At 48.0% G+C, this 26,070-nt stretch overlaps 3 protein-coding genes and 1 long non-coding RNA gene across 6 annotated transcripts; 1 reads left to right on the forward strand and 3 right to left on the reverse strand.

Annotated features, from left to right (window-relative positions):
* Positions 1-1,533: 1,533 nt before the first annotated feature.
* sgo1 (shugoshin 1) lies at positions 1,534-5,716 on the reverse strand. Its single transcript, XM_037264734.1, has 9 exons — positions 5,631-5,716; positions 5,268-5,413; positions 4,875-5,083; positions 4,729-4,796; positions 4,605-4,657; positions 3,535-4,212; positions 2,141-2,317; positions 1,827-1,992; positions 1,534-1,711 (listed from the first exon to the last, which is right to left on the reverse strand). The coding sequence occupies exons 2-9, from the start codon at positions 5,407-5,409 to the stop codon at positions 1,534-1,536; spliced, it is 1,671 nt and encodes a 556-aa protein (XP_037120629.1). The 5' UTR covers positions 5,410-5,413; positions 5,631-5,716.
* A 1,113-nt stretch (positions 5,717-6,829) lies between these two features.
* LOC119130378 (ras-related protein Rab-11A-like) lies at positions 6,830-8,233 on the reverse strand. Of its 2 annotated transcripts, none has more exons than XM_037264217.1 (5): positions 8,064-8,233; positions 7,663-7,858; positions 7,398-7,591; positions 7,111-7,191; positions 6,830-7,035 (listed from the first exon to the last, which is right to left on the reverse strand). In XM_037264217.1, the coding sequence occupies exons 1-5, from the start codon at positions 8,098-8,100 to the stop codon at positions 6,926-6,928; spliced, it is 618 nt and encodes a 205-aa protein (XP_037120112.1). In that variant the 5' UTR covers positions 8,101-8,233; the 3' UTR covers positions 6,830-6,925. The 2 variants fall into 2 exon arrangements, with proteins under 2 accessions (XP_037120112.1, XP_037120111.1); XM_037264216.1 differs by lacking the exon at positions 8,064-8,233 and adding an exon at positions 7,940-8,059 and having other exon boundaries at positions 7,663-7,876.
* Positions 8,234-8,787: 554 nt separating this feature from the next.
* ubqln4 (ubiquilin 4) lies at positions 8,788-13,734 on the reverse strand. 2 transcript variants are annotated; one of them, XM_037263943.1, is made up of 12 exons: positions 13,548-13,734; positions 12,300-12,451; positions 12,019-12,158; positions 11,676-11,938; positions 11,437-11,595; positions 10,944-11,169; positions 10,729-10,868; positions 10,466-10,549; positions 10,282-10,397; positions 10,060-10,213; positions 9,796-9,974; positions 8,788-9,748 (listed from the first exon to the last, which is right to left on the reverse strand). In XM_037263943.1, exons 1-11 carry the CDS (start codon positions 13,686-13,688, stop codon positions 9,822-9,824), a joined length of 1,728 nt encoding a protein of 575 aa, XP_037119838.1. In that variant the 5' UTR covers positions 13,689-13,734; the 3' UTR covers positions 8,788-9,748; positions 9,796-9,821. The 2 variants fall into 2 exon arrangements, with proteins under 2 accessions (XP_037119838.1, XP_037119837.1); XM_037263942.1 differs by having other exon boundaries at positions 8,788-9,974.
* Positions 13,735-23,946: 10,212 nt separating this feature from the next.
* Positions 23,947-25,657, forward strand: LOC119130466. Its single transcript, XR_005099427.1, has 2 exons — positions 23,947-24,112; positions 25,615-25,657. It is a non-coding gene; the product is annotated as an uncharacterized LOC119130466 (long non-coding RNA).
* The last annotated feature ends 413 nt before the right edge of the window (positions 25,658-26,070 follow it).

The following is a 26,070-nucleotide window of genomic DNA, read 5'->3' on the forward strand; positions in this document are numbered from 1 at the left end:
GGCGTTCAGGTCAGGGGAATTGGCAGGCCAATCGAGGACAGTAATGCCATGGTCAGTACACCATTTACTGGTGGTTTTGGCACTGTGGGCAGGTGCCAGATCATGCTGGAAAATAAAATCATCTCCATAGAGCTTTTCAGCAGACGGAAGCATGTAGTGCTCTAAAATCTGCATTTACTCTGGACTTGATGAAACACAGTGGACCAACGCCAGCAGCTGACATGGTTCCCCAAACCATCACTGACTGTGGGAACTTCACACTGGATTTCAAGCAACTTGGATTTTGCTCCTCTCCAGCCTTTCTCCAGACTCTGGCGCCTTGACTTCCAAATGAAATACAAAACTTGCTTTCGTCTGAAAAGAAGACTTAGGACCACTCTGGAACTGTCCAGTGCTTCTTTTCCATAGCCCAAATCAGACGCTTCTTCTGTTGTCTTGAGTTCAGAAGTGGCTTGAGCATGGGAATAAGGCTATTGTAGGCCATATCCCGGACACTTCTGTGAACAGTGGCTTTTGATACCTGGACTCCAGCTTCAGTCCACAGTCTTTGAAGCTCCCCCAAATTCTGGAAGCGACTCTTCTTCACAATGCTGTTAAGGCTGCGGTCATCTCTCTTGGTTGTGCAGCGTTTCCTGCCCCATTTCCCCCTTCCAACAGACTTTTTGTGAATGTGCTTTGAAACTGCACTCTGTGAACAGCTTGCTCTTTGAGAAATTTCTTTTTGTGTCTTACCTTCCTGATGGAGGGTGTCAATGATGGTCCTCTGGACAGCAGTCAGATCAGCAGTCTTCCCCATACTTGTGATTTAGTTTACTGAACCAAGCTGAGTGTTTTTCAAGACTCAGGAAACCCTTGCAGGTGTTTCGAGTTAATTAGACGATTCAAGTGATTAGTTGAATACCCTACTAGTATACTTTTTCATGATATTCTAATATTTTGTGCTCGGATATTTGAGTTTTCTTAAGCTGTATGCCATAATCAGCAATTTTAAAATTATAAAGGCTTGCAATATTTCAGTTGATTTGTAATGAATCCACAATGTATGACATTTTTGTTTTTTTAATTGCATTACAGAAAATAAAGACCTTTATCACAATATTCCAATCTTCTGAGACAGCCCTGTAGAACAGAAATAATTCATAGGCCAGACCACAAATGATATTAATACAATCAATATAGGGAATTAACTAGGCTCCAACACCAAGACTCAAGTGAAATTAACGTGGGCTTTGTATGAATACTGTAGCCAATTTACAAAATAAAATTTAAAAAAATCAATGTGTTTATGTTGCAATTTCCACAGACATCTTGGCATTTTTTAATTGAAGACTGCCCATGATCTTTACGGTTACTAATTAAATGAAGTCAAATCTTTAAAAAAATTAAAGGTCAAAACTAACTATTTGTTTTAGTTTTTACACTTAATGCAACTAATGCTGTCCATTTACAAGAAAAAAAAAACAGTTTTTATTATTTACAAGAAAAGACCCCTGTTTTTATTATTTACAAGAAAAAGAAAAAACTTTATTTTCATTATTTACACGTGTTGATCAACTCACGACATCTGACAAACGGCTCGTTAAATTTGTCCGGCTTGGGTGTTGCGCGGGGAGATTCTCGGGACCTTCTGCCTGACAACTTGGTCTTGAAAATGGGCGAGCTCGGCGAGAGGAACTGCAAGTCAGTAAATTTGTCCCCACGCCGGAGTTTCCTGTTGAATAAAAGAAGCTATGCGTCATTTAAACACTGCCTTGTTTGGTCAATAAAAAGGCAAACGATTGACTGGCGCTCATTAGGAAAATCAATTCATTCATGCATCAACGTACTTGTTCAACGAAGGCTCCTTGTAGTCCACCACCAGGGTGCGTCGGCGTGCTCGTGGGGAGACGTGGTGGTCTGCAGGCAACACATTGGTCACGTCACTCAGATCAGAGCCGAGACACCGCGGCGTTCGATTGGCGGCGACGTGCAGAGCGGAGCCAGCCGGCCCACCTGGAGAGATGTGATGGCAGCGCGCGGAGAAGAACAATAACAAGAAGTGGAGACATGCACAGGGGGACTCCCAGAAAAAAAAGGAGGCGAATGCTAAGCTAACACAAGCTAAACAGTGGACAAATGGGCATCACTAATATCAACATACGTTTCTTGCGAACAGTCACTCGCTGGTGTTGCCACTGTGGAGAAGGGGAAAGCGGAGGCTGACTTTGGAAGAGGGAGTCTTCCAAACTGGAGAGGATGCCATCAATGGTCTTGTCGGCTTCCGCCAGGGTGCTGACCGAAGGCACAGCGGTGGCCACCATGCCCTGGCGCAGGACTTCTGTGAAGACCAGAGATGGGACCAAGTCACACATGTGCAAGTCTCAAGTGAGTCTCAAGTCTTAACCTTCAAGTCTCAAGTAAGTCCCAAGTCATTTTTTTCTTGGGCAAGTCAAGTCAAGTCCTTAAATAGGTCAAGTCAAGTCCATGTCAAGTCCTTAAATAGGTCAAGTCAAGTCACCTTATTATTGCAATTTCACCCGCAGAATCTGATCTTAGTAACGTGAAAAGACAAGATATAAGTAACTAAGTAACCATCATTGTCCAATGTGTCTAAACTGTTTAAAAAATATGACAATCATTTGGATTTGCACTGTAATTACTGATATTCAGTCAAATACACCATGGAATCAAACAAAAAAGAAATTACCTCATACAATGATTGACAGCTCAATCTAAACAAATTAACGTCTGCCGACATTTGAGTTGCAAATATGAAAAAATAATCTGAAAAAAATCTGAAAGAAGAAACACATTAAAGAGCATTAGAAACATTTTATGTTTCAGCTGTAACATCTGGAGACACAAGAGCTCTATAAACTTCAAACGGACAAAGTTTGAAGTTGTTGTCTGGCTGTCTGAAATGTTTCTGTTGCATATCTTGCACTGTGCTGTCCGTCTTTTGCCGTCATAAAGGTAATTACGATAGCCGAAGGTACCGCTCCCGCTGACATGTTTGTGCATGTCTGATATAAAGGGGCATGATTCTCCAATGAGCACGTTCGGTAGGTAGAGAGGGCACGACTGATTGATTGACAGGGTAGCGATCCAATCATGACAACGCCATTCTCAGCCTGCGCTCCTACCGTGTTATCGATATTACTTTTTTAAATCTATTATTAATTTTATATTCAAACTGAAAACATAAACTAAATAACATTGAAGTCATTCAAGTCCTCGTGTCCCAAGTCAAGTCAAGTCCCGAGTCTTTAACTTCCAAGTCAAGTTTTTTTATTTTTGTCAAGTCAAGTCACAAGTCATCAAAACAGCGACTCGAGTCGACTCGAGTCCAAGTCACAGTGACTCGAGTCCCCATCTCTGGTGAAGACATGTTGGGCTAACTTCATTTGTATAATGTTAGCAATTTGCAGGTTTGTTCAACCGTCTACATTGTGTTGGGGGAGGAGTCAACTACAAAACTACGCCAACACCTAATTTTGTCGTCGTCACCATGGCATCCACAGAACTGAAATCAAGTATCAAAACGTGGATGCTGACCGGCGTTTGTGTTGGGAGGTCGCCTGCTGCGCGTGATGATCTTGGCGGTCTCAGGGGGGCAGCGTCCCCTTCTGGCCTTCTTGGGTACATACAGGTCATCTTCCGACTCGGAGGATGGCGAAGATGGTGAGCCAGAGTTCGGAGCCGGGGGTTCTGCGGCGGGGTCCGGAGCCGGGGGTTCTGCGGCGGGGTCTTCAAAGCTGTCCAACTTGCCCTTGAAGGGCGTCCGGTGAACGGCCTCCTCGCATGTGAAGTCAAAAATGTCAGAGCCCAGCGAGGTGTTGAACTGCTCGGGGCATGGTGCGCAGCACTCCTGGTTCTTGGGGTTCTCACAAGGTTTTTTGAGAGGGGCTCGCCTTGGTTGGCATCCTCGCTTGGGGGGCTTGTGCATGGACGCCTTCGCTTTGGGCCGTGCCGATTTGCCAGCCCTCACGGGCGCTTCAGATTTTTGCATGTGGATGCCATCGTCCACCTTCACCTTCAAAAGCTCCCAGGGTTCTTCACGTTGGTTGGGGGGCTTCTCTTTGAGCGCTTCCAAGTTCATGTCGCCGATGGAACCTATGCAGTTAGACCGCCTTCTGCGCTTGCATTCTCCACCATTGTGTTTTGGCCTCACCACCACTGTCGGAGGCAGAGCCATTTGGACATATTCAGACCGGACGTCCATTTTAGGAGACTCTGTAAACACAGTCAAAGGTTGTCATTGTACTAACACATAAGAGTAAGCATCTCCTGCCCCCACCAAAAAGTAATACTAAAGGAGAAAAAAAAAAAAGCGCCACTGGGTGACAACACCTGCACTCAGTGTCCTCCACAAAACTGACATTTTAAACACATACTACAGGGTCCTGTTAGCTGAGTTTTGAGTGAATCAAAGGATACACCAAGTCATCCTTTTTTCTATCCAAATAGTATTACTGAAATTACTCCATACCAAAATAAATTAACTGTACGGAAAGAAAGGAAAATCTGCTATTAAGCTCAACACATACGTGTGAAGTTCAAGTAAGTTCTCCTGTCTGCCATAAAATGAATTGATCTGCACGATATCTTATTGTGTGTGTGTGTACCTGCACAAATCGGGGAAACGTCAGCCGTCCTGCCTTCACCAATGCTTTCTCTCCTACACAATTCCAACCAGGCATAGTTAGAAAGACGATATCTATTCAAATGTACATTGAAAGAAAGTTGTACCATGGTGGATCCACTGTTGCTTCCACGGGCAACTCTGCCACTTCCATGGGCAACTCTGACACCTCAGCCTGATTCAAAACACCATTTGAAGAGACTTATCATTATGAAAACATTCTTAACTAAGTTGTTGCAAGGACGCTGATTACCAGTGTGGATGCAGTGGCGAGGGCCTGCTGCTCCAGGAGTCTCCTTTTGAGCACTATCACTTGCAGTTGGAGGGCTTGCCGCTCCATCGTCAGCTTCAAGATGACAGCTTTGGCCTGTCGCACCATCTCCTTCTCGGTCTGCAGTGCAATCGCCAGCGACGTGTTGTTTTTTTGCACCGTGGCCAGAAGGTCGCCTGGCGCCATGCTGCCTAATGTCCACAAGAACGACACGCACTGGGTTAATACTGCACGACGCGGAAGGATTGTTGCTGTTGTGGTTGTTTTTTACAGTAAAACCAATTATGTTCTTTGTAAAGGACTGAATGAAATATTCATGTCATTATATCAATCAAAACTAATGACAAGCAGAAATTAATGAGCGACTGGTGTTACTGTTGTGGGCAAGTCTGGTTCTCTTCCCCCTGTTGCACGCCACGGCCCGGGCCAGCTTCTTATTACGCGTCTCCTTCACTTTGTTCATAATCTCAGCCAGAGTGCTCCGAGCTGGATTTTTCTGGATTCGTTCCTTCACCATGGTTCTTTAGACGCAACAAGACAGGAAAATCATCCAAATGCCAAAACACAACTTCAACGCTCACACTGGCCAAAAGGACAACAGCTCCTATAGCTTCTGTTAGCATCAGGACAAACGTCTTGCAAAGCAGTCAATTTCGCTTGAAAATCGACCACATCTTTCTAGTAATCTTTCCTACTTGAACAAGAAGTGTTTTATCCAGTGTACAAGGAAACCGTTACCGTATTGCCGAGTCGACGACCGCTGCAAAAAGCCTAACATACGCTGTTTAAGATTTTTAAATGTGTGCGATGAACGCTGATTGGCCGTAACATGGAATAGGCGTCACTTCCGGGGTGAACCGCGCGATGGAGGGCGCCCCCAACAATTTTGAAGAATGTTTTTAATTTATCATTTAAATAGTTTTGTAGAATGTACCTTTTGATGCTTTTATTCTCTGAATTATTTTATCGGTGTATTAATTTTAATGTTTGTACGTGTATTTGTATGATTCATTTACAAACAGTATTTATTACTTTGAATGTTTAAATTTTGAAATAATGTACATCACAGGTGTCAAACCCAAAAGATCAGTTCATCCTCACGTTCTGCGGTACCTTGATAATAATCCGGATCAATTGAACAAAGTGTGTTTAACGAGGGAAACTTCAAAAACATTTAGGAATGCGGTATTCATCCTAATCCACTTTATTCCAGGGGTCTGTCATGATTTAACAAATGTGTCCGGTCAAATGCTACAATTGGATGCAACGAGTTTTGCTTCACGGAACATTGTTTTTAAACAGTTTTCAAAACCCCCTTTTCACTGCCAGCCTGGAGTCCACTCAAAATAAAAGTCCTCTGAAATATGCACATTTTACTGTCATTGCACCTAATTTTAAAAAATAATCAAAAGAAATTCTTTAGCTATCGTTAGACCAGACCAGTCCCGAAGAACATGACCACCTCCGGTGTCCACCGAGAGAGTTTCTATTGAAATCTGATGTTGCATTTCAAAATAAAAGTATTCATACGCGCACGGACACACACACACGCGCGCACACACACACGCACACACACACACACACACACACACACACACACACACACACACACACACACACACACACACACACACACAGCAGAAGGACAAGAAATGACCTGCGTGAAGTTAAACGAAGCACAAACGAAACAGACTATTTTGCTTAAATTTTGCGTGGGGTGGGGGGCCAGCTTCACGCAGGTCAAGAAATGCCCATGGAATTATCATGATGTAAAATTGTTTTACATTGTTTTACATTTTAAATTAGAAAACTGTTTATACATACTTTTTTTTTATTCAAAAACATAATTCACTCATTTTTGTTGTTTTTCGGGGCCGCTGAAAGGGATTTATAAAACTTCCATTCATTTGTATGGTGAAGATGATTTGTATTTGAAGTTACGAGCGTGGTCACGAAACAAATCAACTCGCAAGTGCAATGCACCACTGTATCGTTAAAAGGCGACCAAAGAATCTAAACAACAGCTTATTTTTTTACGAGCTCTTGCAGCAGCGCCTTTGCTCCTCCTGCACCTCGCTGGTGAGCGTCACGGCGCTGATGGAGCCCCGCGTCACCTCTCGGCTGGAGACCTTGCGATGAATCGCTGCGGGGTGCAGTGAGGAGAAAAAGATAAGAATACAAAATTTCGACGGCAGCAAACAAGACGAGCGGAGCGCACCCGTCAGAACGTCGATGAAGGCCGCCTCCACGTTGGAGGAGTCCAACGCTGACGTCTCCATGAACATCAGACCCTTGCTCTCTGAATACAGACCGATGGGATGGGGAGATCATGTGACCGGAGAGGTGCCATGTAGAAAAAGAAAACATTTGAAAATATTGGCAGATTGCTAGAGACCGAAGTTGTCATTTTCAAAAAGTTGTAACGTTGTGTCCAGACAGAGATGTAAGATCGTGTTCCAAGACTCAAGTGGTGGGAAAACTACAAGGAAGTCAGCGAGCATGCACCTGCAAAGGCCCGAGCCTCATCGGTGGGGACGGTGCGCAGGTCCTCCAGGTCCCTTTTGTTGCCCACCAACATAACCACAATGTGCGGGTCGGCGTGGTCGTAGAGCTCCTTCAGCCAGCGCTCGGCGTTCTCGTACGTCAGGTGCTTGCTGATGTCGTACACCAGCAGGGCGCCCACCGCCCCGCGGTAATACCTGAAGCAAACGACGCTTTGCCGTAACGTTCGAAGTCCACAACCGTGCACCACGTTGTACCGTGCACCCACGCCGAGGTGATGGCGCGGTAGCGCTCCAGTCCGGCCGTGTCCCACACTTGCATCTTGATGGTGCAGTTGTCCAGTTGGACGGTGCGAGTGCTGAACTCCACGCCGATGGTGGTACGGCTGTCGAGGTTGAACTCGTTCTTGGTGAAGCGCGTCAACAGGTTGCTCTTACCCACCCCGGACTCGCCGATCAGAACCACTGGGGACACATATGCGCGGCGCACGCACGCACGCACTCACGCACACGCACACGAACGCACACACACACACACACACACACACGCACACACACACACACACACACACACATTTAAACCAATCATGCCATCGGGCCTCCAAAAGCCCAAGCGCTCACGTTGAGTAGTTCAATCACCACAACACAAAAACAGTCAGCACGAACTCACCTTTGAAAACAAAATTGTACGTGTCGTCCGAGCCCATCCCGGAATCGCTCACTCGGGCTTCCTCCTCGACATCAGAAGACCCCCCCCCGACAGAGTAAATACTACATCCAGCCCTCTGGTTTCTCTCCCTCCACACCAGGGAGAGAACTGAGGTGGAACCGGTCCGACTACATCCGTACACTTCCCTCTTTATCTCAGGCTGCCGGTGGTTTGGAGGGTGGGGGTGGGGGGGGCAGCGAGTGGCCCGCCCTTGCCTCGTCAGCTGACGGGCGCAACCGGTAGAACGGCTCGGGAAGCTGGCCCGACAGGTGGCACGCCTGCCAGGACCGACGCGGACGCACCTTTGTTGGAGATTACCTCCATATCAGCAGTGGACACGCGTTGTTGAAGACCGTTTTAGTTTGCATTCTAATGTACTTCATTCACTCTTTTCCACTAAACAAACGCAATTAAAAGGTGTAGTTACATGCCCGAGCCACACAGGGGCGCTGCTAGCTGCCACATTTGGTTGGGTCGCTCAGCTCTCATTGTTCAAATGAAGCTATTTGAAGAAAATGTAGAGAATTAAGATTGTAAAAAGACGGAAAAATGTAAAAAAATATTTTTTTGCAGTTATGTCTTTTGTTTAACGTGACAAACATTTTGGCACAGGATGTTGCTCCACGTCTTTGCAGCTTTACAGGTACCAGGTTGACGGAACCAACCAAGACAGGGCGCAGACACGTTTTGACCATGTTTCATTTTAATTTTTTTTAGTACAGTACCGTTAAAAGTTAGTTCCAACATGTTCAATTGGGAGATGAATTTATTTTTCTCCGTTATCAGCCGAGGTCAACAAACAAAGCATAGCTGAAGAAGCAGTTGCCATGGTTACCACAACTACGATGCTGAGAGTTTCCAAAGGAGAGAACACAAAATAGATCTAGGGCTAGATTCTTTTTCTTAAAACGTATGGCAGGCAGGCAGGCCCCCATACTAGAATTGTTTTGTAAATTCAACTGATTGAACAGATTTCATTCATTCATTTAAATGCGCCCCAAAAAAAAGGATCTTTCAGATTAAAAAGAAAGAAAAGCTCATTTTGTTTCATTGTTTGCGGCAGCATCGGCTGCACCAACTCTTTGCGTCTGTAAAATCCTGTAATCTGCGGATGTGCGAATTTAATACACACAAAACTTGGGGGTCTCGCGTTGTAAGGGGGGGGCACAAAAGGCACAGCAACAGTGCCTCAGACACACAACCCCCCCCTCCCCCCCAGTTAACCTGGAATGACAAACGACATGTCGAGGGCATCACCTGGAACGCTGCAATCATGCTTTGATCAAGAACAGAAAACGGGAGGTCGCAGGAACATTTATTTGTTCACCTTGGTTTGCTGGCGCATGGCGCATGGCGTCAGGCCGCGCACTTTGAGCTCTACAAGCAAGAGGCCGTCTGTCCCACAATTGCCAAGAAATGGACGAAACAGAGGGTGGATGATGCCAAATGTTGGAATGGAGCAAAATCAAGGTGTCACATCTTGCCCAAAGTGTCTTTGTAAAGTTTGGGGAGCGATTTGCGATACTTTTAGTCTGTGGATGTGGTGTGTGTGTTTATGCAGGGCACTGGTATGTATGTATGTATGTATGTATGTATGTATGTATGTATGTATGTATGTATGTATGTATGTATGTATGTATGTATGTATTGTATGTATGTATGTGCATGTGTGTATATGTGTGTGTGTGTGTGTGTGTGTGTGTGTCTGCATGCGTGTCTTTACGAGGGCTGTGAGCCCAAGAGTCTCTCGATGGCAGCATTGATGTCCCCTCCGGTGGCGATGAGGGCCTGCAGATTGGCCTCGCGGTTGATAAAGCCCATGGCGTTCAGCTGGTCCAGCTGCGACTGGAAGCGCACCTCGGGGGTCTGGTTCTGCCCGGGGTAAGTCGTTGGAGAAAAAGCAAAATCACCCTTGGATCTCGGCAAACTACAACCTGCGGATGCTGTGCGTGCATACCGCTGCTCCTCCTCCGGCAAACATTTGGAGCATCTGTTGCATGAGCTGCTGCTGTTGCTGAGTGACGTTTGGCGGCGTTGCGGCACTGCTGGGCGGGGACGCGGGGTTCTCGGCGGGCGCGCTGCCTCCGGCGGGGATGCCACCTGCCATCAAGCTGAGGCCAAAAAGAAATGTGGCTATAATGTTGCTTGTCAAGCGCGCGCGTCTGCTTGTGGGGCTCACCTAGGCATGAGGCCAGGCGCTTCGGTCTGCAGCGTCTGCAGGCCCTGCTGGATCTGCATGAGCGCTTGCATGGCACGCGGGTTGGTCATCACCGACAGCGCCTCGGGGTTCTGCATCTGGAAACAAACAAGCCATCAAAGTGAGCTCAGCTCGGAGGCCACGCACAAGAAAACGCCCGTGCTACCTGCTGCAGGAAGACGGGAAGCTGAGACCGGAACTGCTCTTGCAGCTGTGGGTTTCCGGCAAACAAGGGGTTATTCATCATCACCTGGGAAGACAGACGATTCTTCTGGGTGAGAGCGTAGGAATAATAATGCAATGTCTGGGGCAAGTTCTTAATTCTCCAAATTGCTTACTGAGCTAAAAATGACGACTGTGTGTTTTTCAGGCGTGGCTTGAGAAACTTTTTAAGTTTGTTCTCGAGTCTTTTCATGACCAGGTACCCACCTGGGAGGCCAGCTCTGGGTTCTGGGACAGCGACTGCATCATGCTGCGCATGTAAGGAGCAGAGAGCATGTTCTGCATGAGCTGAGGGTTTTCCGAGATCTGCTGCAGGAGGCTCTGCATGCCCGGACTGCTGAACATTCCTGGGTGCGAGGGAAAAACAAAACAAAGACATGATCTCAGTGGACAGGTGTCTCTGATGACTGTCACCATCGTACCGTTTCCAAGACTGGCAGGGTTGACACCCAACGGGTTGGACACGGTGGGGTTAGTGCCGGCGGCGGGGGCGGCCGTGCCTCCCGCCGAGCCGCTGCCGTTCTCCGGTGGGGTGGAGGCGTTGGGCGGGCCCCAGGGATTGGGCAGGGGCTCGCGGTTTTCCGTCCGCGACGGCTGGACGCCTGACTCTGAGCCGCCGCCAAGGGCCGAGAAGGGGTTGTTGCCAAACTGCCCGGGGAAAAGGTTCAAGCGGGAGACCCTCTCAATGTCAAGCCATTCAAATTGGCAATGCAGAAGACGTTTAACGGAAACGCAGGACTGAAGGTGAATGTGGCATTATGGCAAATGAGAAAGTGCGACATTTTTCTTGAGGGATATTTTTGCTTGTGAAATGTGGACCAGCTGGAAGTCGGAATGGTTGAAAGGTTTGCTAGCTGACATGACGTGAACGTTGTTTTGCTCCAAGAAGAGAAACTCTTCTGGCATCTCATTTACCTGCTCTCTGGCGGCGCTGAACATGGGCTCCTGGATGTCGGTGTACATCCTGCGCAAGGCGTTGTAGCCGCCAGGGATGCTTTCCAGGTTGCTGAGAGCCCGGTCCTGGTTGCGCATCATTTCCTGCATCATGGCTGGGTTGCGAGCGAGCTCCATGGTCTGCGGCGAGGGACGCAACGTGGACAAGGAGTCAAAAGCAGCACAGGTGGACGGGGTGCTTCCCCACGACTCGCGCCCACCTGTCTCATGAGCTCGGGATTGTTGAGCATGTGCGAGATCTCTGGGTTGCGCTCCATCAGCTGCTGCATCTGCGGGTTGGACACTATCATCTGTCGCATCAGGTCCGGGTTGGACATCATGTTCTGCACTAGCGGGTTCTCCATAAGCTGCGAGAGCATCTCCGGATTGGACATGAGCTGGCGCTGCATCTGCTGCTGGAGCTCCATGAAGTTGGCCGAGCCCATGCCCAGGCCCGCCAGGTTGGAGAGTTCGCCGAAACCCACTGTGGGGAATCAAAGGGGAGGCTGGTGAAGGCCACTGCACATTCGCGCAGAGACACTCACAGGAATCCAGCCAACTCACTCAGCAGGTTTGGCGTCTGTGCAGGCGGCTGGGGCGAGCTTGTCGTGGAGGCTGCTGCGGTGCCCGTGTTGGGGGCGTCAGCGCTTCCTGCTGGCGTGGGCGAGGAGCTCGAGGCCGAGGTGCTGCCTCCGTCTGAGGCCCTGCGGGCCAAATAACGGGAAAAAAAGAAATCTGAGAATGCAACATTATTTTTTAGATTGTATTATTATTCATATTCTATATATGTATACGAGTGGAAAACAACACTGCGTGACTACAGTTTGGCCAATGCGCCATCTTACTTCTGTGCTGTCTTGATGACCAGGTGCACCGTCAGGCCATCCTTGATGCCGTGCTGGCTGAGGCTGTCGCCGTCCTTTAGGATCTTGCCGGCAAAAATCAGCACTAACTGGTCCTGCTTGGCTTTGAAGCGCCTCGAGATCTCCTCCTTGAACTAAAAGACAGACCATGGGCTCAGTCCCAAACCCAAACCTGGAATGCCGTTTCATGATTAACACCGTTTGTGCTTGCTGCCCAAGTGACGGAACATGGACATGACAGCAAGTGAATCTCTTCTCAAATTCACATGTCGTGATGACTTTGGCCCTTCATTTGAGTCACATTATCATGCCATGTTAACCGTGACAACGCCGTGCGGCCAAAACAAGACAATCAAGGGCAATCGAGATGACCCCTGACCTGCGTTAACGGTTTACAGCACTTCATTCTACTTTGTACCGTTTCATCCGTTGCCATCAGTAAATTCCTAGTCTAAACTGTCACTGTACGCATTATTATTTCTATATATGAGGGAGGGGGCGTCTTTATTTTCAGAGGATTCTTGCACTGCATGGACGACTTAAAACCCAGCCCAGCATCTTTGCGAGGCTCGAATGCAACCAGATGTTTACATCTGCACCATTACGTGAATAGTAATAACCAAGTGCTGCTGTGTTACTGCGCTTGACACGTCGCCGAGCCAACGGGCCCTGCGGGTCGCGAGGAACAATTCTCAGGGAAGCTGATCGAGCCATGACTCAGTCAGTCAGTGGCGGTGACAGTGGAGAATGTTCCAGACTCGAACGAACGCCGCCCATTTGCTTGGCCGAAACTCTCAGCAAGACGGCGGCAATTGTCCAAGCCCCAAAACACATTCAAAGGCGGCCCCAACAGTGTTTCGCACCATCGGCCAGTTTAAAACAAAAGCGTCAGCTGACACTATTGACGACACGGCTAGCTAGCGTTGACTTAGCCCAGCTAGCATAGCAGCTAACCGGTTAGCCACAGCGCACATTCAAACGTTGCAATATTCGTCTGTTCAGTACGCTTACTCGTGATTCCGCTACACGTTTGTTGAAAATGGGAGGCTGTAGTAAAAGGAGAAAAATAATACTATATCGACAGTGTCGCACTTTGCCGGTAAGAACGGCGTCCATTCTAAGGAGGCTAGCTGGTTAGCTGAAGTTGTGGGCACGACGCTCGCTTCTCTTCCCCCTCCCCGCAGACACACGCACGCGCCTGCCACCGGCCCCGGAAAAGCCGTCTCAAACCTGCGTGACGGACGAATCTTCAGCGATGGCGATTTCCTCCTTGTCCTTGGGTGTTTTAACGGTGACTTTAATGATGGTTCCCTCCGCGGAGTCATCTTTATTGTTGTTATTAGCAGGATCTGCGGCGCCCTGGTCAGCCATCTTTACGCCACCGACGGGAAACAGCTCGCGACTAGCGTCTGCTTCCGGGTCGACGGCGGTGGGTCAAATCTACCCCGCCGGAAGTTGGAATAATCATGAGCGTATCCGGGAATATTATCATTAATCATTATGTCCCAAACGAATAAATGTCAGTTTTGTTTTGGAAACCAAAACAAACAACAAGTCTCGCGTTCATTCTGAAATGTTCGCGTTTAGTTGAAAAACAAATTAATTCTCTCTCTCGGTCGCTCTCTCTCTCTCTCTCTCTCGGTCGCTCTCTCTTTCTCTCTCTCTCGGTCTCTCGTTCGCTCTCTCTCTCGGTCTCTCTCGGTCGCTCTCTCTCTCTCTCTCTCTCTCGGTCGCTCTCTCTCTCAGTCGCTCTCTCTCTCTCTCTCGGTCGCTCTCTCTCTCTCTCTCTCAGTCGCTCTCTCTCTCTCTCTCTCTCGGTCGCTCTCTCTCTCTCTCTCTCGGTCGCTCTGTCTCTCTCTGTCTCTCTCTATATCTCAAGGCCCCCTTGAACCTTTCAACATTTCAGGCTTCAAACATAAAGATATAAAATTTTAATTTTTTGTCAAGAATCAACAACAAGTGGGACACAATCGTGAAGTGGAACGAAATTTATTGGATAATTTAAACATTTTTAACAAATAAAAAACTGAAAAGTGGGGCGTGCAATATTATTCGGCCCCCTTGCGCTAATACTTTGTAGCGCCACCTTTTGCTGCAATTACAGCTGCAAGTCGCTTGGGGTATGTCTCTATCAGTTTTGCACATCGAGAGACTGGAATTCTTGCCCATTCTTCCTTGCAAAACAGCTCGAGCTCAGTGAGGTTGGATGGAGAGCGTTTGTGAACAGCAGTCTTCAGCTCTTTCCACAGATTCTCGATTGGATTCAGGTCTGGACTTTGAATTGGCCATTCTAACACCTGGATACGTCTATTTGTGAACCATTCCATTGTAGATTTGGCTTTATGTTTTGGATCATTGTCCTGTTGGAAGATAAATCTCCGTCCCAGTCTCAGGTCTTTTGCAGACTCCAACAGGTTTTCTTCCAGAATGGTCCTGTATTTGGCTCCATCCATCTTCCCATCAATTTTAGCCATCTTCCCTGTCCCTGCTGAAGAAAAGCAGGCCCAAACCATGATGCTGCCACCACCATGTTTGACAGTGGGGATGGTGTGTTCAGGGTGATGAGCTGTGTTGCTTTTACGCCAAACACATCGTTTTGCATTGTGGCCAAAAAGTTCGATTTTGGTTTCATCTGACCAGAGCACCTTCTTCCACATGTTTGGTGTGTCTCCCAGGTGGCTTGTGGCAAACTTTAAACGAGACTTTTTATGGATATCTTTGAGAAATGGCTTTCTTCTTGCCACTCTTCCATAAAGGCCAGATTTGTAATTCAAACTGTTAAAATAGTTGTGGCAGTTAATTTTGACCTAAAAGTATCTTCATTTAACTATTAGCATCAAGGAGATTGGCTTTTTATCAAACTAAATTAACTGATCGCTCCTGACGTCTTTCATTGTGTTGCCCGTCACGCACATAGGCTCCATAACGCTCACTCTGAAAGCAAAGTGTGCCTTTCAGCACTTTGCATTGACCAGGGCAGGTCGAGAGCACACCGTTTGAAAAAACACGCTGAGAGTGAATGCGCCCAAAAGAACACATGACATATAAGATAGACGATGAATGTAATGCACTAACTTGAATTACTCCTCTTCTTCTGTCGTGTGTCTTCAGACTTGCAGCTCCGTTGAGGCGAGCCAGGTCAACGTATCGTCGCCCAGGTCAATCAGGCCTTGTTCGCCATTCGGTGGCCGGTGTTTGGGGCAACTGCTGATTATGAATTACTCTGAGAACATTCAAAGAAAAAATAAGAAATTGTAGTATATACTATACACTGTATAACATTCCTGAGTGGAGAATCAATGGGAAAGATGGCGGAGTAGTCACCGTGTTTTTGAGAAGCTCCCTTGAAAACTGCCAATTTTTATTGTTTAACCTTACTTTACTTCACCCGAAGTAAAACGATGGACGCGCAAAAGTTGCTTAAACCGGCGACATTAAAACATCTGGCTTCTCTAAGACCTAAGACGCCAGGAATAACGAAGGACAACGAACATGACTATCGTTCAATGGACGTGACGACGCAGGCAAAACGCGGACCAGGCTCCACGCCGGCCGGCAACACCAAGTAAGTCGGTGAAGGAGAAGAAAGCTAAGACTTCTGAGGAGAAAGAGGATGACCAAGCTACCAACAATGATATTCTTGAAGCGATACTTGTGTTGGGACATCGTGTGGCTGAGCTTGAGTTGCAGTTAGACGATATCAGAGAACAAAATAGGCAGAACGCTGCCATGATTGCCAACTTAACTAAGACCGTGCAAGTCAACTCGGAGGAAATAGATGGACTAAAGAAGAGAGTGGTGGAGCTCAAGAATGAGGATACCAGTGTGCTGAACGAAAACAAAGAATTGAAGAACAAACTCTTTGAACAACAATGCTACAGCATGACGTCATGTCTTCGAGTGAGAGGTATTAAGAAAACGAGGGATGAAAATCTCCGGGAGTCTGTGGTTCAAATACTGAACAGAATTGTTCCAGAGCTCGCAGTGAAAATGGACCTCGCGGTAGATGTTCACAGGCTGGGGAAAAGAGAAGACAACCGGACAAGGCAAGCTGTTATCCTGTTTGCACAGAGACATGTGAGAACTGAGGTGTGGCGGAGAACTAATGATTTTGGGATTTGCAAATCGGAAGGTATACGCTTTGCAGAGATGTTACTGAAAGAAGACTTGGAGGAGCGAAAAACGACAGTGGCCGCTGGTGGAGCAAGCAAGAAGAGCTGAGAAACGGGCCTACTTTCGAGGCCCCTACGCTTACATAGGAGGACGTCGTGTTGGAGAAGATGAACGGCAGTCAGGATAGGATATGCATCTTTAATGGTGGAGGACGGGCCTACGTTCGAGGCCCCTACGTTTATATAGAAGGTTGTCGTGTTGGAGATGATGGACAGCAGTCGGGATAAAATATGAAACTTTAATGGTGGAGGACATTAGTGCAGTTTAAGAGCTAAGGTTGAGAGTTATTTTTCTTCTAGGTAGAAGTAAATTTCGCGGTTTAGTTTGTGTGTTTTTTTGAATTTGTTTTGTACCGTAATTTTCGGACTATAAGTCGCACCGGAGTATAAGTCGCACCAGCCATAAAATGCCCAAAAAAGTGAAAAAAAAACATATATAAGTCGCTCCGGAGTATAAGTCGCATTTTGGGGGGCAATTTATTCGACAAAATCCAACACCAAGAACAGTCATGAACGAGCAACAACAGGCTAAACGATAGCTATGCTAACGTGACATAAACACAAACTAAGAGCTGAGAACGGCCCTGACGTAAAATTCAGAGTTATTAAAAAAACTATTACATAAATAACACGTTAATAAAACCATCTGCGTCACTCCAATTCATTAAATCCATCAATCGTCCTTTGTCAACAATGCGTGCGCGCCGCTGATGGCTCTTGCACTTAAAAATATTCCACAGGCCCATATGGGACGATCGCGGGTCCGGTGCAGCTGGCCTGAAGACGGGCGACGTCAAAGGGGCCTGCGACGCTGGGGTGGAGCCCGATGGCGACCGCGAGTCTGATGACGCCGGGAGGCACTCCGATGGCGGCCGCGGGTCCGGCGTTGCGGCAGCGAAGTCCGATGACTCTCGCAGCCGATGGCGCCGGGAGGACTCCGATGGCGGCCGCGGGTCCGGCGTTGCGGCAGCGAAGTCCGATGACTCTCGCAGCCGATGGCGCCAGGAGGACTTCGATGACAGCCGCGGGTCCGGCGTCGCCGCAGTGGAGAACAAACGCGGCCGCGAAGCTGCTGTCGCCAGAAGCACTCCGATGGCGACCGCGAGTCTGATGACGCCGGGAGGACTCCGATGGCGGCCGCGGGTCCGGCGTCGCTGGAGCAAGATCCGATGGCGGCTGCAAGCCCATGGCGCTGGAACATGCTCGGACGACGGACGTGGATCGGACGTCGCAGTGGGAGCTGGTGGTGGAGAGAGGTCCAAGCGCTGGTCGCTGTGGTGGTCGGAGCATTCTGTCACGAACGGAGTGTAGAAATGGAGCAGGACGACCAAATGCAGCTTGGACCAGGGTTTATTGCAGGAACTCAAAAGACAGACTCTCGTGACGGTGACACCGGCATTGTCCACACAATGCTCCGACATCGAGTGGTACCCAAACCGAACATAAATACGCGACAGTTAACAAGAGGCAGGTGAGCATGATCACACTGATCATGGGCACAGGAAGGGAGGGGCGAGCACACAGACACACAGAAACTACTACAACCCATACAGACAGCAAAACAGGGGCCGAGGCATGACAGTGGACACGGTGAGCGACAAAGAGCACCTGTAGCAATGGCGGGAACGAGTGCTAGCTTCAGTATCCAGCCGCTTGAACCCTTTGATTTTTCCAAGCCACAGGTGTGGCCCAGATGGATAAGGAGGTTAGATAAAATAAGATAATCCTTTATTATTCCCTCAATGGGGAAACTCCTGCGTAAGCAGCAGTACACTTAACATATACACACACACGCATGCGGGGAAGGGGATAAAGGATTTTAAAAAAGTAAGAGATATATATAATTAAAAAAAATATGGACAGTATATACACAATACACAATATACAGTGGAGATAAAAAAAGTATTAGATAAAAAAATAGTGCAAAAGAAGAAAAAAACAGTGCAAAAAAAGCAGGTAGAAAGAGTATGAGGTAGACAGATATTGCACATATGATTGCACATACGGTTATTGCACGTTATTATTGCACGTAATTATTGTCCGTTAGCTACAGTGATTAGCCTGGTTATACAGTCTGATGGCAGCAGGGAGGAAGGACCTGCGATGCCTCTCGGTGGTGCATCGTGGGTGACGAAGCCGGTCACTGATGGAGCTCTCCAGGGCCCTGACAGTCTCATGAAGGGGGTGGGAGACGTTGTCCATGATGGAGGACAGCTTAGCCACTATCCTCCTCTCCCCCACCACCTCCACCCGGTCCAGACTGCAGCCCAGGACAGAGCCGGCTTTCTTCACCACCTTGTCCAGCCTCCAGCAGACCACCCCATAAAAAATGGCGGACGCCACCACAGAGTCATAGAAGGTCCTTAGGAGGCCGTCCCTCACTCTGAAGGACCTCAGTCTGCGCAGCAGGTGGAGTCTGCTCTGGCCCTTCTTGTATAGGGCCTTAGTGTTACCAGTCCAGTCCAGTTTATTGTTCAGGTGAACACCCAGGTACTTGTAAGAGTCCACAATCTCTACGTCCGTTCCCTGGATGTTCACCGGCGAGGGGGGGACTTTGCGCCGGCGGAAGTCCACCACCAGCTCCTTTGTTTTTCCAGAGTTAATCTGGAGGCGGTTTCGCTGGCACCAGTCCACGAATCTGTGATTCAGTCCTCGGTACTCCGTCTCGTCTCCGTCGTTAATGAGACTGACGATGGCGGAGTCGTCCGAGAACCTCTGGAGGTGGCAGGTTGATGTGTGGTGGGTGAAGTCAGCTGTGTAGATGGTGAAGAGGAGGGGGGCCAGGACGGTCCCCTGTGGAGCTCCTGTGTTGCAGACCACCGTGTCAGACACACGGCCTCCTGTCCTCACAAACTGTGGTCTGTTTGTGAGGAAGTCCAGGACCCATGATGTCAGCTGCTGGCAGGCTCCAGCATGGTGCAGTTTGTTCCCCAGCAGTTCTGGCTGGATGGTGTTGAAGGCACTGGAGAAATCATAAAACATGATCCTCACAGTGCTTCCAGCCCGCTCCAGGTGGGCCAGGGACCTCTGCATGAGGAAGATGACGCCGTCCTGAACCCCAATGCTCGGCCGGTAGGCGAACTGCAGGGGGTCGGCGGAGGAGCTCACCAGGGGGCGCAGGTGGTGGAGGACCAGCCTCTCCAGGGTCTTCGCCAGGTGGGATGTCAGGGCCACCGGCCGGTAGTGGTTGAAGTCACTGGGGCGAGATGACTTGGGCACCGGTACCACGCAGGATGTCTTCCACAGCTGTGGTACCCTGTGCAGCCTCAGGCTCATGTTGAATATGTGCTCCACAATCCTGCACAGTTGCCCGGAGCAGGATCTGAGCAGCCTGGAGGTGATGCCATCTGGACCCGTCGCCTTCTTCACCTTGAGCCTGGCCAGTCCTCTCTCCACCTGGGCTGTGGAGAGCACCATGCTGGGGGGGGTGGGGGTGGGGGGTGCAGGGGGGATGGTTGGTGGGTTCGGTGGAGTTGAGAGTGGGCTGGGGGGTTTTGGAGGGGAGGTAGCAGGGGGCGGGGTTGAGGTGAGAGTCCTCGGAGCAGAAGAGGCTCCAGTCGGGGGAAGTTGCAGTTGCAGGTTCGAGAGATTTCGAGTGGCAAGTAGCCTACATGCTAGTCCAAAGGAAAATCAGGTAAACATGCTAGGGCGATGAAGCCGATGATATTTTGCGTGGACTGATGGAGGATGAAAGGCTTAAATATACGGCAGTGCGGGATGGGCTGGAGAGCTTCTTTGTTGTGAAAAAGAATGTGAACTACGAGCGGGCAAAGTTCAACTTGCGCAATCAGGGGGAGGATGAAACGGTGGACTTTTTTCTGTCTCTTTATGCGCTGGCTGAACATTGCAATTATGGGCAGCTACATGACGAGTTAATTAGAGATAGGCTTGTTGTAGGGCTGTTGGATGCCAAGTTGTCAGAACGAATGCACCTGGATCCTAAGCTGACGCTAGAGAGCACTACAATCATGGCAAGACAGAGTGAAGAGGTGAAACGGCAACAGTCTGCTCTTCGAGGGGCTAAAGAAACAAGTGATGCTTTGTCTGTAGACCGAGTGTATAACAGCGGCAATAGGTCAAATTTAAAAAAAAACAATATGCTAACAGCTAGGCTAGGGCACAGAGCATGCAACAGGAGAAGGGGAGAGGGATCCAGTGTTACAAATGTGGAAGCTCACAGTCCCACACGCCACGAGAGTGCCCCGCAAATGATGTGACATGCCATTCATGTGGCAGGAAGGGACATTACCGCCGCGTGTGCAAGTCTGCTACGGCTGTCCAGGAGGTACAAGAGGAGGACGATGAACACTTCCTTGGTAGCGTGTCAGCAGAGGAAGGTGATCCATGGATGGTTGACATAGACATCAGTGACAGACAGGTGCAGTTCAAGATTGACACAGGTCCTGACGTCACAGTCATACCTCACATTGTGTTCAAGGAGATCTACAGAGACAACAAAACCCCTGAAGGGACCAGGGGGTCGTCCACTTGACGTTGTGGGCATGGCCGAACTATTGCTATTGCTAAGGAGAGGAGAGAAAGAGGTGAGAGAGGTTGTGTATGTCATTCGACACCTGCACACTGCATTGCTTGGGAGGCCTGCAATCAACAGGCTGCAGCTGTCTAAACATCATCACGATTGAAGCGGTGAAGGAAAACTACCCAAAGATATGCAGAGGTCTCGGAGAGATGCGACAGCCATACAAAATCAGGCTGAAACCAAGTGCCCAACCATTCTCACTCAAAACACCAAGGAGGATCCCGCTGCCACTGATGGACATGGTGAAGCAGGAACTGTCCCGTATGGAGCGCCTTGGGGTGATCAGCAAAGTGGATGAACCGACGGAGTGGTGTGCGGGCATTGCGGTGGTGCTCAAACCGTCAGGTGCTGTGCGCATATGCGTGGACTTAACCAATGAATCAGTGTGTCGCGAAAAATACACCCTGCCATCAGTGGAATAGACAGGGATGCTGGCCGGAGCTACCATATTCAGCAAGTTGTACGCTAACATGGGCTTCTAGCAAATTCCACTGACTGAGGACTTATACGACTTATACGACGTTCATCACACCCTTCGCGTTTCCATTTCAATTGTTTGTCCTTCAGTATTAGCTCCGCCCCTGAGCACTTCCAAAACAGGATGGTGACTGAGGTCACAGAAGGACTTGAGGGCATTGCCACATCGACGATGTGCTGGTGTGGGGACGTACACAAGAGGAGCACGACGCTCATCTACGTGCCGTGCTGGGGAGAATAGAAAAGGCTGGCATCACACTGAATGTTGAGAAATACAATTTTTCTAAGACGGAAGTGACAGGGTAGACAACCTGGCCACCAAGGGGAAGAGGATTATTCTGCCTCTTTTTCAAGTGGGAGTGGGGACGCTGTCGATGGCGGATCTGGAACTTTGCAGGAATCCTTTACAGGGGCACACTGGGATAGATGATACCACGTGTCTCCTTTGCCGGCCAGCCGGACGGCATGCGATGTGCGCTCCGCCACTGCTAAGGGTCCAGTCCAGACAGTTGGGGTGATTAGGATCTTGGCAGTCCCATCTGGGTCCGCTGCAGGCTGCTCCGCAAACCTGGAACCATAAAACTGGACAATTGGTTTGAGAAGTGCATGTGTGCGCTTACCACCATCCGGATCAGCGACCGGAAGGGTTGAAGCTGGTCCAGGAAAACAGCGACCTTTCTGCAACTCAAAAGGGGTGTGCCCAGTCCGGGCGTTAACAGACATCCACACACACATCAATGCCAGAGGAAGTGCTTGAACCCAATTCAAATTAGTCTCTGCCATGACTTTGTTCAATTTATCTTTTAATGTACGATTCATTCTTTCGACCTGGGCTTGCGATTGAGGGTGATAAACTGACCCGAACTTGTGTTTGAGGCCCAGCATACTTTCTACACGCTGAAGATCCTTGATTTTAAAATGTGTGCCATTATCCGATTTTATAATGTGTGGGAAACCATGTGTCGGGATATAGTGATTAACCAGACATTTTATCACACTTTTTGCATCTTCTCTCCAGCATGGATAAGCTTCTGGCCAACCAGAGTATGCATCAACAATCACCAACAGATATCTTTGACCACTCAATGTCTGAGTCATATCTGTGAAGTCCATTACCACTTCCTGTCCAGGAAGTGTAACATTTGGGGCATTCTGACCCTGTAGAGGTTTCCATGTTGGTCTCGCATTGCATTCTTGGCGTATTGTACAATGTCCAACTCTTTCCTCCAGCACATCATCCAAAAAAGGATGCCACCATTTTCCCAGTCTCCTTTTATTCTCTTTCTTACCCACGTGTCCCGATCCGTGCGCTTCATCAATCAGGGACTTCAACAACTCCATAGGGGAAGCCGGGAGTCCCCGTTTTCGCCAAATTCCATCGTCTGTTTTCTGTGCCCCCTTTTGTTTCCAGATACTTACCTCCTCAGGGCTAGCTCGTTTTTGCCATGACAGCAGTTCTTTAACTGTCCATCTTGTTTGTCCACCGGGCTGAATCGACAATTGTACCGTCATACAGTCGTCTGATATCTTATATCCTGCAGCCGCCTTTGCGGCCGCATCTGCTTTGGCGTTGCCCAGCAAAATCGGATCTCGTTTCACAGAATGCCCTTTGCATTTCACAACCGCCACTTTTCTAGGTCTCATAACAGCATCTCTTAGTCGTAAAACATAATCTAGATATTTCACCGGGGAGCCTGGTGCGGTAACATATGAAGTTCTCTCCCATTCTGTGAGTCCAAAATGTACTGCTGTAACCACATAAGCTGAATCTGTATAAATATTTACAATTTTCCCTTCAGCCATCTTCAACGCCTCAGTTATGGCTATCAGTTCAGCTCTTTGGGCCGACTGCGGTCCCACAATCGGCTTATCTTTGATCACTTCAAATTCATCATTATTTACATGCCTCACCACTGCGTATGCACATTTAAGCGACTCTTGGTCTCTGAAACAGCAGCCGTCTGTGAATAGCACTTCTTCAACTTCTTCCATTGGTTCTATGTACAAATGCTCTCGAAATCTCTGGGCTTGTGTGTCTCGTTCCTCACACTCGTGCGGCTGACCTTCCCCCAGATCATGTGCAGCATTCACTCCATCATGAGTGTAAATCAAATTTGGTGCAGTAAGTATCTTTTCCAATTTGCACTGTCTGCCTGATGTCATGGTGAATAATTGACTGGTGACGTACTGTACCACTCCATGTGTTGTTAAAATGTGTGTTTGGTGCCCAAGTGTGATATGTGCAGTCTTTTGCAAAATTCTGGCCAACGCCGAGGCATAACGCGCACAGGGCGGTTGTTTTTGTTCATAGGGGTCTAGAAGAACGGAGCAAAACATGAGTATTCTCCTTTCCCCCTTTTATTTCTGAAAAAGAACAGCGGAAACAGAGCGGCTTCTTACAGAAACATCCAAATAAAAGGGTGTGTCATGTCTTTCATGTCTTTGTAGTCTGTGATCATTGTTAAGATAGAGTAGGTCACATGACTAGAATCAGGAAGTAAGCGCATGTTTCAGCACAGTGTTGAAAGAGAACGCTGCTTGTTCTATTCTCTCCTGCAGTTCGGCAAAACTACTACCTGCATTTTGTGTTATACAAGGCATCGTTGGTATGTATCTTTGTTTGTTATTATGGATCGAAATAGATCTTTTGAGTTCTGAAATTATAATTTTCTGTGATGTTAGACCAGGGGTGGGCAAACTTTTTGACTCGCGGGCTGAACTGGGTTCTAAATTTGGACCGGAGGGCCGAACCAGGAGCAGATGGACGTAGTGTTTGTGTGAAGTAATATAAGCGACCTGTAAAGGTCATTGCATAAAAGATTTTGGCCTTTAGTAGGTAGTAAAGCATGGATATTCCAAACAAGTTTTTTGAAAACAAATGCATTTATTAACAGCATTAAAAAAAAAAAAAAAAACATTCACTAAAAAACTGCTATCAGTGATTCTCATAAAATACGACACTGTTATTATGAATAACAGTCTCCATCACTTCAGTGCCTGCAGGTCAGATTAATGAAAGATTTTTATCTTATGAGATCACATCAAACGGCAAACATTCTGACCAAATATATCATCTTGAAGAATCGGTGAAAGCATACATCCAAATAAAGTAATCAAAACGGCAACACGGTGAGGGGTATCTGAACATCAGAGCAGAGTTTTAACTCACAAACACCTGGTAACAGAGGTGAGGAAACGGGAAACACTTCCTTAAAGTAAGCCTTAAGAACTTTACAGGTTAAGATTAGTCGCAAACAGGTGGTGCATCAATGTCCTTGAGCATCCTGCATTGTTTGAAAATGAGAATGGTCGCTAGTTTCAATCCCTGCTATGTGTACAAATCATATTCAAAATGCATTTTTTTACAACAAACTTGAGAGCCTCCCCTTCATTTTCAGTGGGAACAGTGTTGTTGGTCTCCCTTTTTTGCTAGTGCGTCATAGTCTGGAGTAAAATTTGTTGTGGCAATTCTTAGGAGAGATCCGAGGTGTTGGTCCGTTTACCTCGATCTGTGACGGGTTGATGTTGATGTGGCTGAACGTCACGTCGCGTACGTCGAGCCAAATTGGCCACTCTTTTTTAAACACTCGGCACTGTGTCCACCTTGCTTTTCCTTGGGCGACTCATTTTAATAGAAGGATTCCAGGGGAAGGTTTGTGGGTGGCTTTAGCGTAAAACTGTATCTGAAAGCTCAGCGCGCGAATTACAAGAATGCTGTCGTCACAGCCCATGCTCTAAATTCGGGACTGATACAAATAGAGCGCGAGTGCGCCATGTCCGTACTACTGAGTACGTACACGCACTTGCGAGTGTGCACCGAGCTTTCTGACACGGCTTCCGGTAGTAAATGCGCAGGCGAGCGGTTCCCCATCTACTGGGGAAACGCAGTCATTGCATGCAAAATGACCAAAAAAAATGTTTAATAATACAATTTATTCAGGGTTGGCGGGCCGGATTAAACGGTCCCGTGGGCCGGATGTGGCCCGCGGGCCGTAGTTTGCCCAGCCCTGTGTTAGACGATAGGATAAAAGCATGATTGAGATTTCATATCGATTTAATTCATTTAGTTCGTATGACTGATTATACAATGTGGTTTGTATTCTCCCAGTTTCACCCTTTCCCTTGTTATTAAACCTGGAGTCAACCTTCAACCTGGCCTTCAGAGTCTTGATGAGTGAAAGTGGTTGAGCTGACTGTCTTCGGATATTCAACATATTTGGAGGGCAGGATAGTGAAACAATGACTTCATCGCAGAAGGTAACAAAGTTAAACGCCAAATTCAGACTATGGATGGACAAAAAGAACAGTCACTGAAGTCTAGATCTTACAAATCATGTTCTACAAAAGCGTCCTCTGGCAATGCTGCTGCCATGGCCCGCGCCGAAGCCGAGGCAGCGAAAGTACTCCTTTCCTTCACAGATAAAGAAATGATTCTGAAAATGGAAAAGGCACAATTAGAGGCACGCATGATGAAGCTATCACCAGAGAAAAATGTGGCTGCGGCTGAGGCCAAAGCAGAGGCTCTAGAACAGGGGTCTCAAACTCCAGTCCTCAGGGGCCGCAT

Source organism: Syngnathus acus, chromosome 11 (assembly GCF_901709675.1).
Source record: "Syngnathus acus chromosome 11, fSynAcu1.2, whole genome shotgun sequence".
Taxonomy (NCBI): Eukaryota; Metazoa; Chordata; class Actinopteri; order Syngnathiformes; family Syngnathidae; genus Syngnathus; species Syngnathus acus.

Bases quoted from the DNA above. Each gene is read 5' to 3' on its own strand.
- LOC119130378 (XM_037264216.1), bottom strand. From the start codon at position 7,982: ATGATTGGTTTAAATGTGTGTGTGTGTGTGTGTGTGTGTGCGT. The intron at 7,592-7,662 runs GTGGGTGCACGG...CGTTTGCTTCAG, and splicing joins TACCGCGCCATCACCTCGGC to GTATTACCGCGGGGCGGTGG. The intron at 7,192-7,397 runs GTGCATGCTCGC...GTCTGTATTCAG, and splicing joins TGAGGCTCGGGCCTTTGCAG to AGAGCAAGGGTCTGATGTTC.
- ubqln4 (XM_037263943.1), bottom strand. From the start codon at position 13,688: ATGGCTGACCAGGGCGCCGCAGATCCTGCTAATAACAACAATAAAGAT. The intron at 11,939-12,018 runs GTGAGTTGGCTG...GATTCCCCACAG, and splicing joins ACAGACGCCAAACCTGCTGA to TGGGTTTCGGCGAACTCTCC. The intron at 10,398-10,465 runs GTAGCACGGGCG...GTTTGTTTCCAG, and splicing joins TTCCCGTCTTCCTGCAGCAG to ATGCAGAACCCCGAGGCGCT.
- sgo1 (XM_037264734.1), bottom strand. From the start codon at position 5,409: ATGGTGAAGGAACGAATCCAGAAAAATCCAGCTCGGAGCACTCTGGCT. The intron at 1,993-2,140 runs GTATGTTGATAT...ACATCTCTCCAG, and splicing joins AGTGACTGTTCGCAAGAAAC to GTGGGCCGGCTGGCTCCGCT. The intron at 1,712-1,826 runs GTACGTTGATGC...TTTATTCAACAG, and splicing joins AAGGAGCCTTCGTTGAACAA to GAAACTCCGGCGTGGGGACA.